The 14,379-nt window shown below is 32.9% G+C and overlaps 2 protein-coding genes across 2 annotated transcripts in view; both read left to right on the top strand.

Annotated features, from left to right (window-relative positions):
* Positions 1–11,997, top strand: part of Wdr62 (WD repeat domain 62) — a 122,056-nt gene extending 110,059 nt beyond the window's left edge. The window contains exons 27-34 of the mRNA XM_090118521.1: positions 5,057–5,167; positions 6,097–6,224; positions 6,957–7,089; positions 7,502–7,597; positions 8,532–8,633; positions 9,347–9,463; positions 10,029–10,127; positions 10,473–11,997. Coding sequence (XP_089974647.1) covers positions 5,057–5,167; positions 6,097–6,224; positions 6,957–7,089; positions 7,502–7,597; positions 8,532–8,633; positions 9,347–9,463; positions 10,029–10,127; positions 10,473–10,618 — 932 coding nt within the window. The 3' untranslated portion in view covers positions 10,619–11,997. The remainder of the gene's footprint in view (positions 1–5,056; positions 5,168–6,096; positions 6,225–6,956; positions 7,090–7,501; positions 7,598–8,531; positions 8,634–9,346; positions 9,464–10,028; positions 10,128–10,472) is intronic.
* LOC149895681 (uncharacterized) lies at positions 902–4,389 on the top strand. The gene has a single exon (XM_090118515.1). The coding sequence runs from the start codon at positions 910–912 to the stop codon at positions 4,270–4,272; it is 3,363 nt and encodes a 1,120-aa protein (XP_089974641.1). The 5' UTR covers positions 902–909; the 3' UTR covers positions 4,273–4,389.
* Positions 11,998–14,379: the final 2,382 nt, after the last annotated feature.

Below are 14,379 nucleotides of genomic sequence, written 5' to 3'. Positions count from 1 at the left end.
TAAGATTCATTAAACAGTTTCTCTGCCCAAATTACGTAAATGACGTAGTTTTTATAGTGTAAAGCTAGATAATAGCATGGCTTACTCAAAAACAACATTTAAACATGAGTCTTTAGATTGTACGCTGTCGTAGTTCACGGAATACGTAAGAAAAGTAAAGGTTCACAGCTCCTCCCCCGGAGGTGATAGCATGATAATATGTTTAAAAAAACCTCACACGACCTGTTAGTAATATTCATGCAAAATTTGAAGTCAATCTATGCAGTACTTTTCGAGATTAGCTCGGACAAACATACAGACAAACAGACAAACAGACAAACAGACAAACAGACAAAAATTCTAAAAACTATATTTTTGGCTTCTATATCGATTATAGATCATGGATTATGTATTCTTTTAAAAAAATATTCAATGTACAGTTTTGACTTTCCTACGATTTTATTATATGTATAGATACTTAAATATCACTTGACATTGACATATGCAGTTATATAAATTTTGAATAACTGCAATTAGTAACAATAGCAATATTAAAATTTGCTCAAATTCAATAAATAAATAAAAAATTTTCTTCATTTCAATTCTATAATATTTTCACCATAAAACTCAATATATTCGACGCAACGCTATAACACTTACAAATTGAAATGCTACAAAATCACAGTGTCATACTAACATAACCATTACTTTTAACGCTGACCAGGATTCCATAATGCCCCCGTTTATCCAGAGGAAAACTTTGACAGTCTGTCCACTAATTTCTTTGACAGCCTTAACTATCAAAACCTAGACTATAGGAACAAAAACCCTTACGCCATTCCCGCGAACTTAAATCATAAAATTATCCCGGATTATTACGATAATTCCCAAAATTATATATCACGTCCGAACGTACAAACAGATAAACGCATGAACATACATACAAAACCTACATATAAGGAAAAGCAGAACACGGCATTTACTATAGATATGAAAAAACCTAATTCGAAGGTTTTCAATAGATTATTTCCAACCAATGAGGATAAAGAACCGCCTAAAATACCGCCAAGGAATTTTCATTTAAATTTAAACGAGAAGCCTCAAACTAAAACGCCGAAACCGAATGCTAGAAGTATATTTAAAAATTATAAATCTTGTCCAGTTTCACCCGTTTCTGAAGAATGTAAATGGGCAGATAAAGTACCACAGACACAAAACGAAAAACCAAAACAGAATGTTCTAGATGCTAAAAAACGTAACTCTCTAAGTTTCTTCGTTGGGTTGGACAAAATGAAAGAGAGTCGAAGTATAGTAGATACAATAAAAAGTGATACGGAAAAAATGATTGCAGAAATAACTAAAAAATACGGGGATTTAGACGATTTTGAACCTAATTCACAAGGGGATTTAGATCTACAACCGACTAAAGAGGAAAAAGAGGATGGTAATTTCTCCTCTGATTCGCTAGAAGATTGCAGCTTAAGTCAGGACGTTAGTTGTAAAAATAAATTGTATTCAAAGAAAATATGTAAAAAACACAATAAAGGAAAGGGGATGGCTAGACGCTCTGTGTCTAACTATGAAATTTACGGTGGTACTTATGAAAAACCTAAAATACCTGCCAAGCCTACAATGGAACATAAAAGTTCCACATTACCTAGGAATATGCCTTCGAATTTAGATGATATAATGGACGAAGAAGTACATAAAAATTATTCCATGTACAGATGTCAGAGTGTATTAACTAAGAGATGCGTGACGAGGTCTAATGAATCCGTTTTAAGTGACCATTCGAATTGTTCTAGTGTTTCTAACGAAATATTCCTTAAATATGGCAACGAAGTGGCTTTCCAGCAAGCTAAATACATGGATAGTCGATACAACTTGAACGGTTCGCAAAATTGTTCATACGAAAACATAAATGAACCGGATGAAAGATATCTAGAAGCTCACAGACATAGCAGTGCCAGCTTCTTTTTAAATCAGAAGAAATATATGAAGAATAGTTGTAGCCAAGAATCTGTACTATCCGATGAGTTTTTGGACAACGATCAACAATTGTCAAGAACAAATTGTAATTCTCTAGAAAGTGTTTTATCAGATGACTCGGAATGTACTAAAAGTGCGCCTTTGGAAATGCTTTTTGAAGGCAAGAGACCACACACCAAGATAGCTAATAGCCAAAGCTGTTACGAGTTCGATAACACGTCCAAAAGTTATGGTTCAAGTCCGAATAATGTTCCCTATTTAACGGGATATATGTATAATAATTACTTCGCGGAATCATCAACTTCAAGAGTCGATTATCATGAACCGACTCCTGTTGTAGCGCAAAAACCACCTATTCATAAGGTTTACGGTTTCGAAGTACCAACTTCAGAGTTCTCTGGACATAAAACCGTGACAAGGTCTAAAAGTCTGTACGATTCTGCGTCAAAACAACCACCACCACCTCCCAAGAATATAGCGTATTATTTTGACGGTAGTAATGTAAAACATTACGCTGGGGAAAAGAAAGGGTTTGATGACATACCGAGATTAAAGAATAACGACTATATGGCAAGCACAAGCAAGTCTTTGCAACCAAAGTTTGCAGAAAAGAATAAATATAAAAGCGAAATGGTGGGATGTGAATCAAATAGCATGGTCAAATCGAAGAGTTGTAGTTTCGAAGTGGTCTTGGAACCGGCATCGAAGCCGAATCCCTTGAAAAATTTGATGGAAAAACGAAATTCTCACGTACAAAAGAATTTGGAGAAATTTGAGGAACAAATACGTAAAAATACTCAATGCAAAGTTAATAAAAATCAATTGAATAAAGAAAAAGCTAATGTCACAAAGTATAATAATGCAACTAAAAGTTTAGAAAGAGATTCTGGTCAAAAGCACAATAACAACAACAACAATAATAACAAAATAACGATGGAATTTGTCCCTCATAAGCCACCAAAACCTATGAAACGAACATCGTCTACGAAAACTAATAATAGACTTAAAAGTAACTTGGAAAAATCAGGTCTAAGTTCATCCATATCTTCCCAATACAAAGCCAAACTAGATGGCTTACAAAACAAAAATTACATAACAAACAATAAAAAGCTTGAAGATAAGAATTCTAATACAATGGATCAAGATAATGTGGAAAAAACATTTGACGTATTCGTTAAAGAAAGAGAAATTAATGATAATAAATGCGAAATGCAATTGGATAGTCTTGAAGTATATGCAATGCAAAAAATGGAAAGAAACAAACAAATGAGCGTCGACTCTCTAGACGTAAGCGATGACAATCATGATTTCGCAAAGGACTCTTTAGATTATTACGCGGAACAGGATAATAAATACTATGAAAAGACCAAAAAAGATATATCAAATCTCAGAATGACGAAAAATGAATTTGAAACAGCGACACCATGTCACAGTAAACAAAATAATGAATCGAAGGAAAATATAGCGCCTGAAAGTGACGAAGTGAAGAAATACAAGTACATAGAAAGGAAACTAGAAATTATTAATAAATTAGTTGAAATGGAAGAACGAAAGATCCTACAAGAGAAGATATTTAAAGAGTGGCGAATGAAACCGCTAGAAGCAAATATCAATGATGGAAAAGGCGTAGTAAAAGTCTTATCACAAAAGTTTGAAAAATTAGCTACAAAACAGACCACAGTACCTAATTTTGCATCTCTCACTTTAGAAGAAGCTACAGATAATGAAAATCAAATAAATACAAAAGAAATTAAACGCAATTTGAGTCTACCAGATATTTTAGATACAGAACAAATAGGTTTAACAGTCGGAGGTGCTGATATATCGAACGACAGTGCAAATAATATTATAGAAGAGGAGCAGTTAAATAATACAGTACAAGAAGTTCAACCGCCTAAACCCTTACCACAGAGAGTTTACAACGAAATGGTGTTTCCAAAAACAGACGTCCATCTAGATAGCGAGAACTATGAATCATCAACTACGAGTTCTAGTTGTACGAATTCTCCTAAACGCATGTCACTATACGGTTTTAACCGACCAAAAGTGCCGTTTCGGAGAATAATTCGTCAACCGGCTCCTAGACTATGTCTAGAGAATCAAGCTAGAATGCGCCCGCCGTTCTGTTCAGGGAATGTCGTAAGGGGCTTAGCGAGAAAGTTGCCTATAGTCCCGGTGCTGCCGTCAAAATTTCCAACGCCATCAGGTTCGGAAAGCATGAATAGATGTCGTGACGGTTCTGTTTTATTTGCGCTTTGTATAGTGCGAATCCTAGTCGTTTGCAGATATTGTGATATGGGATAGTCTATATTATAAGTAAAAAGGTGTAGATAAGTTACCAACACAACATTCGATCGATAAGGATGCTTTTTCACCAGAGATGTCCATGATGTGTAGTATCACTTCCAACGATAAATGAAGCGATATGATTGGTTCTTTAGAAACACATCCGAGAAAAGCACCCTTAGACGTCGAAGTGAGATGGCATGATTCAACTATCGTGAGCGAAAAAGAGACAACTAAAGTCAATCGTAGCTAATTAGCCACATTTCTACACCTTTCTACTTATTATTGATAGTCACGTTGATTCTCAGTGTCACAATCATTTGCTTCTTGCGTTGTTTTTAGAAGCATGATTATTTTTTTTTAATAACGTTTGCATGCTTTTTTAAATATAGTGATGTGTGCATTTTAAGCTTGATCAAAAGTCTAAATATTCTTTGTGATAGAGATTATTTTTATTTCTGATCATGCGCATGCCTATCGTATGTTTTATTTTGAACGTATTGGACGAAGTGAAATGATATGCCTAAAAACATTAAAATCATTATTTTAATGTTTATTTGTTCTACATTTTTGGTAAGGATAATCATAGTATTTTCTTGTTTTAATTTACGCGTGTAGTATTCATTTAGAAATTAGTCTTTATCGTTTTTTAAATGCGATTTATTCATTATATAATAAAACCGACGTTTCGCACTCTGCGACTTTTTTTACACTTTTAATAAAAATATTGGCTTTAAATCAACTCACTTCGTTCATTACAACCATTACGGTTCAAAGCATGACGTTATTACTATAACAACAGCGCGCACGCACCTCACGCCGCCGGAGCAAGAGAGCGAGACAGGTATGCGTCGCGCTATCTCACTCTCGGACCTCGCGGCCAAGCCAGTGCCGGCTCCGAGGACGCCGCAAGGTTGGTATTGTGGTGATGGTATAGGAATATAACATAATAGCTGTGCCCCGCAGTGCTCCGCTCCTGTTGGTCTAAGCGTGATGATATATAACCTATAGCCTTCCTCGATAAATGGGCTATCTAACACCGAAAGAATTTTTCAAATCGGACCAGTAGTTCCTGAGATGCGCGTTCAAACAAACAAACTCTTCAGCTTTATAATATTACTATAGATTGGTGCAATAATCTTCCTAATGTGGTCATGTTGGTCATTTGTATATGTTAGGTAAAGGTTGGGACCAAGGATTGGTACGGGTACTCCGGTAGGAAATTGTATGAAACAACATGGACATAAGCTATTTTTTTAATACTGATGAATAACTTATTTCGGTTTATTATATTCTAACATATTCTTTCGAATAATAATACTTTTAACTTTATCTTCCTGAATTACGGTATAAGGTAAAAAAAAATTCCACCATCTAGTTTGTATTCTAACATTTTTCAAACTCATCTTAATAAAAATCTATGCTAATTGTCATTTTGCTTCTTATATAAAATTATGTCTGTATTGGCATGTATGTCTTTTTGCTTTCAATTTATACCTAAGCTTCGGAATTGCGCTTTGCATTATGAATTTGATTATGCATTTTTTGTATTTAACTTTCTCAATATTATTAATATTATAGTGTTACTTTAGGAATAATTTTGATTTTGAAAGTATTTAGAAACTGTATTTCGAACTTATAGTTCAATTTTTTTTACTTCAATGTTATTCTCAACTTTATAACTAGATTTTTAAAAATTTTTGCTTGTGATAAATGCAAATTTGATGAATTGATTTTTATATTCCTAAAAACAATTGTAAATTATTAATTATCTTCTTAAAAATAAGTTAAAAATATTAAAAATCTCTAAAACACCAAGAATAATACAATTTCCCCACACAGGCCAAACAAAACCCGCACAAACGAACGCGAACTCAAGTAAATCGCCGAGCGGTTTCGCACGCCCTGCTCCGCGATATAACAACAAGTCGAACATGACGAGGAGCAACAGTGTCGGCGTGTTGAACCAGGTAACTAACAATATAGACACACACACAAACTCGAGCAAATCCACGAGCATACATGCACATACGCACAAATATTCACAAAAACTCAAATGCAAACATTGATTTATTCAATTAGACTTCTTCAATTAGACTTCTTCAATTAGACTTCAATTAGACGTCATGCTAACCCTCTTCTTTATTTTTTGTAAGTGGGGAAATCTTGCATCCCACCCCAGGAAAGGTGTCTGACATTTTCTGTGGCAATATATTTTATTAATTTTCGTCAAAAATATCATTTTAATTTGTATAATTGACATCTTATATATCAAATTCTCGTGACACGGTCTTTCAAGTTACCTATTCTCATGAAATGTGTGCATATCGGGTAGGTCTGAGAATCTGATAACTTTTTTTTCATACCCCTAAATGATAAGAGTAAGGCAGAACGAGGTTTGCCCGGACAGATAGAAATCCATACTTCCATACTTATATTATAAATGCGAAAGTAACTCTGTCTGTCTGTTACTCAATCACGCCTTAACTACTGAACCAATTTGCATGAAATTTGGTATAGAGATATTTTGATACCCGAGAAAGGACATAGGCTACTTTTTACCCCGGGACATAGGATAGGTTTTTCTTTGACTACGCGGGCGATACCGCGGGTGGAAAGCTAGTTTATCATAACTTGTTATATCAACATTTATGAAAATAAATATTACTATTTATATTTATATAATTATATTTATTCCTTAGAGTGACTCAGAATCCGATCCCCAACCATCCAGACAACGCGGCGGTGGGCTAATGCGCCCTACAATAAGTTCTATGAACAAACAAGCTACCAACACAGCAAGGAGGCGAGGTCTAGCCAATGCGTATAGTACAGGTAAATAGACAAACAAATGAAAAAAATTAAAAACAAATTGTTGAGGGTAGTTTTGAGTAGTTTTGATAATGCGTATAGTGTAATAAATAGACAATAAAAAGTAAAAAAAAATTGAAAAGTTTGAGAATTAATTGATTCATGAATACAAGCATTATTAAATATTTATGCTATTATGTGTATTGTGGACTGTGAATCATTTGATTGATTGCGATATCTATTGTTCGATTATTAATTTTCACTATCACACAAATAGTCTAGAGCCTTTCAAGCTTTACCACAAAATTTCCACAAGAAACAGTTAATAGTCAAGCTTCATTATCACCCAAATAGTCTAGAGCCATTCAAGCTTTACCACAAACTTCATCACAAATAGTCTAGCCACACTACACTAAAACTAACAAACTAACTACAGTGAACGTCGCCCGTTCGGAGTCGAGTTCTGAAGCCGACGAACGAGAGACCCCAAGACCGAGGGCTGCGAGTGCTGATCGAGCTACTCGACGATTGGGTAAGAAAAATGGGGTAAAAGGGTGGAAAAAATGGGTAAAATTAAGGGCGGGAAAAGATGCTAGGAGTTTAACCCGGCGAGCGCAACCTTCGAAAATCGATTAATATTTTATCTGCGAATTGTTATTATACTTCATCATTGATTATCCATCACCCGGCGAATGGTGTGGAATGTGGATGACGTAGAAGTGGTCTATGGGTACGTGACACCCACCTAGCACTGCTTGTAACGAATTTCAATAAACTTAAATTTTATCTTCTAATCATGTTACCTATATTATTTTGGTGTATTTTCACTATAAACGTCTTGAATGTCGTAAAAACATGACCAATACAGATTATAGCATCTTTTTGAAGAATCTGAAGCCATTTTACTGGCGAATGTGGCAGTGACCGATATATTGATAATGTTACCAAAACAAGCTTTGAAAGTGAGATAGAATAGGAGTAGAGATGATGCTGCACAGCCAGTAGGATTATATGAAAATGATTGCGGAGGTAATAAAAGCTATTTGTTAGGGAAAAATAGGTAATTAGTTTGTTACTCGCGAAAAATAAGTATGTACTTAAAATAAAAGTGTATTAAAACTACATAATTACTATCTGGGTATGTCACACCCACCTAGCGCGGATAGTGATAATGAATATTGTGAGGACGAAATAACGATTGTTTTATTTCTGTACTGTGGTCCAAATTAAAAAAAAAATGTGTGCGTGTACTAGTGTACACACGTAAGAAGTGAAACTTCTTTATGACCTAATTTTTCAAAAAATAATTTACTATAATCACGCGTGGTAGGGATAAGAAAAAGATGGCGTGTAACGGAAAAATGTCACGCGTAACGAAAAATTGTTACACTAAATTTTTTTCCAACCCCGATAAAGAAGTTTCACTTCAAATATTACAAATTAATGAAAACAAATATATTTTCAAGGTCGCAGCGGCAGTAATGGCGACTTATCAGCCAAAGCCCGCGAAGTGACGAACAGACTGACGAACACGACGAGACAGCGGCCGAAGGAAGTTGACAATAATTGTGAGTTTTCTATAAATAAAGAGGAAAGAAAAACTAATTATATAAAGAGGAAAGGTTTATAATTATGTATGTATGTATGGTTTTCACGCATAAACTACTGGACCGATTTCAAAAATTCTTTCACCATTAGAAAGCTACATCTCCACTGAGCAACATAGGCTAGGTTTTATCCAGGAAATCCCACGGGAACGGGAACTATGCGGGTTTTTCTTTGAAAACGCGGACGAGGCCGCAGGCGGGAAGCTAGTAATATATATTTTTATAACCCGCATGCAAATTCAAGTATTTCTTTAGATTCCATATAATTCTAATGTAATAAGCTGTATATCTGTAGTTTCATCTAAATCCGTCCAGCAATATTGGCGTTAAACAGTAACAAACATCCATCCATAATTACACTCACTTGTTGATATAATATTAAAAAATTTATTGTGAGTGTGAGTCCGAGTCAGAATAAAGTACAAAATCAAATGACCAAATTTACCACGAATTCTCATCTGCACTCAGGTGGACAGCTTACAAGTGCTGAATCTTCAGTATAGTGCTGAATCTTATTATTTTATGCTCTTATATCGTTCTAGATAGGTCACCTGGTGGTTCAAATGACCCATAAATTTTTCAACATATAGTCTATAAGCTTATTTTTACACACTTGACCGATTTTTAATAATTTTTACCTGTATTTTATTTAACTATATTATTTTAATTCCCAGCATCATCATCACAACAATGCAGCACGCTCACGGAACAATTGACGAAGACGGCCAGCAAAGTTGTTCAACTGTATCGTACTTTGCAAAGGGAACCGAATTCCGCGGCTGAGATTAGTGGTACGTGGGGCAAGGGGCAGGGAGCAAGTTGTGTGGGGCAAGGGGCAGGGTGTATGTTGTAAGGGGCAAGTTGTGTGGGGCAGGGGGGAAGTTGTGTGGGGTAAGGGGCATGTTGTATGGGGCAAGGGGCATGTTGTATGGGGCAGGGGGCAAGTTGTGTGGGGCAAGGGGCAATTTGTGTGGGGCAAGGGTTAAGTTATATGGGGTAGGTGTAGAAATATAGGGAAGAAATAGTGACAGAAAGTATCAAAAACATTTGTTTTGGCTGTGGGGCAAGAGGCAGTTTTATAGAAATATTTAAGGTAGGGATACATAGTTAGTGAGAAAATGGCTACATTACAAAAGCGACACATTATGTTTTTAGCCGCTGTGGGGCATGGGGCGGTTTAGTAAATAAATACGGGATTTACTTGCCCTTGTTGTATTTATGAATACTTATTTATGTTTATATTTATAGAATTTTATGTATGTATGTACACATATACATATGTATATTTGTATTCTTGTTTTGCTTCATGCACACTTAAACTATAGCAAAATGTTCTTATAATAGTTTCTTTTTCAGGCTTAGAAGCAGCCATTTTAGAAACTCAAAAGGTCCTTCGAGCTGCGATACCCGGCGAACCAGATAATAGACAGAGGATAGATAATTTATTATCTAAAGGTACATATACATATATGTATATCTATTTAATATGTTATTTATGATTTTTTAACCTTCTTCAAAAAAAAATTATTATGAAATCACAATCCGACTGTTTCTTCTGGGTTTTCTTACTTCAGACCTTTTGATAAACCGATTTTGATAGTTCATTAAAAAAAAAAACATATAAATTTTGTCTGGTTCTGACTTAGATTTTTAAAGAATAGAAATCCACACATTTCTTTGAATTTAAAGATTAAAGATTACATTTACTATAGGTACTACTTCAATATTTACATAAATTACGTTTATAGATATACCATTTTAACAATTAAATACTACAGAAAATTATATTTTTAATTCCAGAAGGCCCAACAACCGGAAACCCAGCCATAACCCTCATTGAGCAATACTCAGACATATTGCTCAACATGATGCAAAATAAAATGGTCAATCAGTTCTCACAGAGCCCGCAAAGCCTTCCCGCGAGAGAACCCGGGGCGGATAGCTAGTATATGGACTAAATGTAATAATGTATGGCAACACTGAAGCATGTGAAAGACGGCTATTGCTAAAATAGAACATCAAATAAGAACTATGTGAAAAAGCAAATTTTTGAAAATATAATTTTGTTTTTAATTATGTCAACACTGAACTATGAGAAATAAGAAAATAGAAAGACACTCAGAACTATGTGAATAGGCAATTTTTGAATATAGAATGTTGCGTATATTCCAATTGATTTGAAAATAGAACTTCAACCGAAAATAAACTTTGTGAAAAAATAATTTTGAAAATAGAACATTGACTAAGTGAAAAGTCAAAATTTTGAATATGGAATGTCTACATTCGAATTTAGATGTTCTTCGAAATGGTGTTAAACGTATTCCAATTTAAATATAGAGCTGGAATGGTGAAATTCAAATTTACAGAATTTTTGGTGTCAGGTGTTTTGAAAATAGAACTTTTTTATTTAAATTGTGAACTTTTAAGTGGATTGTGTTTTTCAATGATTATAGATGATGGTAAACTTGGATTTGAGAATATAATTTGAAATAAAAAATGGAATTTTTCTAATAGAGGAATTTTTATATAGTAATTATTTAAATATCTTTAATACATTCTTCATTGTTATTTGAATATTATGATGGTTATTATAAAACGAAAAGAAAACGTTAAAAAGTGGAAATTTAATAATATTCCACTTTTTAACTAACAGCAGAGTGAAATATTTTTTTTAGCAATAATAATAAAAAAATGGTCAAAATTGCAAATGGAGTTATTTGCAAAATATCTGTGACGAATAGCAATGCTTGAAAATATCATGTTTATATAAAAAAAAAAAAATAGAATAAAACTTCAGTTAAATATACTTGAAATAACTGTTTAGAAATAATTTTTATTGGAATAGATAGAATTAAAAACAATAGGAATTGTTTTAGGGAATTGAATAATAAAATAACCAATTTGACATTTGAATTAATTTAAAATCATGGATTTATTTGTGGAATTGAAATGTTATGAATATATAAATATTATATTTAATTATGTTTATTTACTTATATAATTAATAAGACAAGGCTTATATCTAAAGTTTCACTTCCAACGTCTTGGCAAACTTATTCTTCACTATAGTTGAAATAAAATTGCCCACCATTCATTGGTTGAAATATACCAAAAAATGCGATATTTCTTATTAAAATATTAATAAAATAAATAAAAATACATCGATGATGATGATGATGATGTTCCACCGATGGGAAAATTATTAAAAAATGACTGGAAATATATAAATTTCTAATACAAAATGTGCATTTATTTTCGCGGCAATCCGCCATCTTGTTTTAAACGTCAATGTCAAATTGCGAAAAAACATCGTAACTTTGTCCGATGATATAAGTAAAAATGTGTAGGTTATTAGTTATATTATGTGGCCAATTAGCCACATTGTACTTCAGTTGTCTCTTTCGCTCACGATAGTTGAATCATGCCATCTCACTGTGACGTCTAATCGTGTGTGCGTTAGTGTGTTTGAAGATCGTTAACATATAGTACACGTTTTTGCTTATAATATTGATAATATCCGGTTTCTAAACTTATAATATTATAAAAAGTAATGTTGTCAAAGAACTAAAGAACGGGATTTGAGAAATAGAAGAAAGAAAGGAAGATCTAACCTTTTTTTATGTCATTAAGTAATAATTTATTTTAGCGACGGTTTTAAAGAACGCACGAATAACGTTGCCGGAATTGAGAAAAGAAAGAAAGAAAGAAAGATTATCTTTTATCTTTATATAGAAACTTGGAGGTGTGATGTAAATAATTTTTTGTATAATAATCATCGTTGAATATTTTTAAAAGTATTATAATCTAACGCTAATATAATATCTTCTGTGTATTTCATATTGTGACAACATAACTTTCAGTACCGATACCGATATCGGTATTACCGAAATAAATATCGATACCGGTATCGGTAACGGTACCGAAAAATAACGGTTTTTAACGTCCGATAAGTCAATGTAGAATAAGCTTATGTCACAACTATTATAATAATTAATTTTAAAGATATATTGCCTCTTGGGTAATGTCGCTCCTTTTTATAGTATTTTTGGTGTTATTTCTATTTTTAATTGTGTATTTAAATAATAAATAAATCGATTTAATGTTATAAAATAAAAGAGAAAAGGAAAGGGTATTTTCCAAGTTTTATTTTAATGTTTTTTCTTGACATTTCATATAATATATTTAATTAATATCGCAATCTCTTAAAGAAATTGTATCAAAAATATAAAAAGAGTTGACACAAGAGGTTTTTTTTATATCACCTCAATATATTTTAGTTGAGAAAAATTTTCATGATTTCTGGCTGAAAATATTCCTACCATTTGCATTTCATCCTCACAACAATCCATACTAATATTATAAATGCGAAAGTAACTCTGTCTGTCTGTCTCGTCTGTTACTCAATCACGCCTAAACTACTGAACCAATTTGCATGAAATTTGGTATTGAGATATTTTGATACCCGAGAAAGGACATAGGCTACCTTTTATTGCGAAATATGTACCACGGGCGAAGCCGGGGCGGACCTCTAGTCCTATATAAAAATATTTAATAATACTAGTATTATAAAGCTGAAGAGTTTGTTTGTTTGATCGCGCTAATCTCAGGAACTACTGGTCTAATTTAATAAATTCTTTCGGTGTTAGATAGTTCATTTATCAAGGACGGCTGGCTATATATCATCACGCTAAGACCAACAGTAGCGGAGCAATGCGGGTGAAACCGCGGGGCACAGCTAGTAATTGATAAAAATAAAGAGAAATATTTTCAGCTTAAATCATTTAAGTTTCTCATCTATAATATTAATAATATTTAGTAGCTTTGTCAATTGCGTTGATTTTGTATTTATTTTAAAATTTATGGATTTGTATGAAATTATAGCATTCCTTAAAAATAACTACTTGAGATATGGAAAACCTATCTCTATGAAAAATCTTAGAATTATAAAAAATACACATTCTAAGTAAAAAAATTTGATCAAAAAATGTCTTTGAAAAAATAAACATTCCATACGTTAAAATTATAGAAAACTAGCGGTCCGCCCCGGCTTCGCCCGTGGTACATATTTTCGTTTTCTCTACATAAGAACCATCCTCGTACTTCAAGGAATATAATAAAAAAAGAATTATCGAAATTGGTCCAGCCGTTCTCGAGTTATGCGCTTACCAACACATTTTGCGATTCATTTTTATATATAAGATATGTTTGTTCATACAAATCCATACATTAAAAAATTGTATAAACATCAAAAAGGAATTAAAAATAGTACTATAGCAGTATCAAGTATCGCTATCTTCCTTTTTGGTGAAACTGTATCATTTTTGACAGAGCAATTTTGTATCTTAGATAAGATCTGTAGTATTTTTTCTAGTTACGGGTTAATGTATGAATAAGGGACAAAGTTCGATTCCCAAAGTTAGCAAGGGTGTAGATAATAATATTATTTTATAAATGTTCAAAATTGTAATGCCATGAACGAAAGACTAATGTTTATATGTAGGAATGTAATAATACACGATATAATTTCAAATTTTTGTTGTTTTATTTCCCTTTTTGACTGATTTAAAACCGGTTTTTACCGGATTTATGACATTTCAATACCTTGAAGAAGATTTTTTGACAACACTATACTCTTTTGCAAGTAATTTATCAATATTACTTGGATTTTTTATGCAATTTACATATCTTTTTTATGTAATAATAAGTT

Source organism: Colias eurytheme, chromosome 30 (assembly GCF_061535395.1).
Source record: "Colias eurytheme isolate Ceu_HAF_F1 chromosome 30, ilColEury1 Martin Lab GWU primary, whole genome shotgun sequence".
NCBI lineage: Eukaryota > Metazoa > Arthropoda > Insecta > Lepidoptera > Pieridae > Colias > Colias eurytheme.
The sequence above is the reverse complement of the archived record's forward strand: the minus strand, read 5'-3'. Positions and strand labels throughout refer to the sequence as shown.